We start from the raw sequence: 913 nt of genomic DNA on the forward strand, positions 1-913 counted from the left end.
ATTAGTAATATTATAGTTTTATCCTTTGCCTTTTAGTCAGAGGAAATCAATATAAATTAATTAATAAGGAGAAAGTTTCATTAACTGTAATTAAAACCGAATGGGAAAGAGGGGACGTTTAGAGGAATAAAATTGGTAATTAGAAAAAAAAACAAAATCAGCTGGCTCCGCTCTGGACACATTGTTCCAAAGTTGATTTAGTTTTCAAGCTGGACAATTGATGGTCGAATGAATTATATTGGGCGTATATTGCATTGGATCTGCAATAATGCGTGGCCGATCAATTAACCGTCGAATAGACCAATGCTTAAAGATAGTAAAAATAATTCCTCTGTCCTTGCTACAAAGTACCAGCTTGTTCGAGAGCAAGGTGACCACATTAGGACAGATAAAAAGGAAAAGAAATCTTGGAATACAAATAAAAAAGCCAAACACCATTGTCACCAACATATGCGGAAAAGGTTAAGAATAATCGGTATGCGATATCCACTTCGCATTGAAATGTTCCGAATCCCGAAAACGCATAGGCAGTTGTATTGCATTTGCATCAAATTCCAACAGTCAGGATACACACGGAAAGTGCGATATTATACCCAACAAAATAAAGGTTATCACAAAAAATAACCGGTGTCAAAATGAGCGCCTTTAATTAGACACAACTTAGACTTGTCCAAGTTTCAGCCTACAGTATTGAAAAGCGAAAGTAGGATCACTAAATAAAAAGCAAAAAAGCAACATAAATGAAATTTCAACAAAGCTGCTTAATCCCACACTGAATATGTGTAAAACAAGCAAATAGTCGAACAACAGGATGCATACTGATACAACGTAAAAATGATTAAAAGTTGAAAAACAATAAAAAAATGAATCTTGAAAAAATGTAAAAATAATTCCACCGGCCATGATACAAATA

The 913-nt window shown here is 34.1% G+C and overlaps 1 protein-coding gene across 1 annotated transcript; it reads left to right on the top strand.

Moving 5' to 3' along the window:
* The first annotated feature begins 303 nt into the window (after positions 1–303).
* Tsp_14047 (conserved hypothetical protein) lies at positions 304–624 on the top strand. Its single transcript, XM_003368149.1, has one exon. The coding sequence runs from the start codon at positions 304–306 to the stop codon at positions 622–624; it is 321 nt and encodes a 106-aa protein (XP_003368197.1).
* The last annotated feature ends 289 nt before the right edge of the window (positions 625–913 follow it).

This window comes from Trichinella spiralis (assembly GCF_000181795.1).
Source record: "Trichinella spiralis strain ISS 195 chromosome Unknown Scfld2994, whole genome shotgun sequence".
Classification (NCBI taxonomy): domain Eukaryota; kingdom Metazoa; phylum Nematoda; class Enoplea; order Trichinellida; family Trichinellidae; genus Trichinella; species Trichinella spiralis.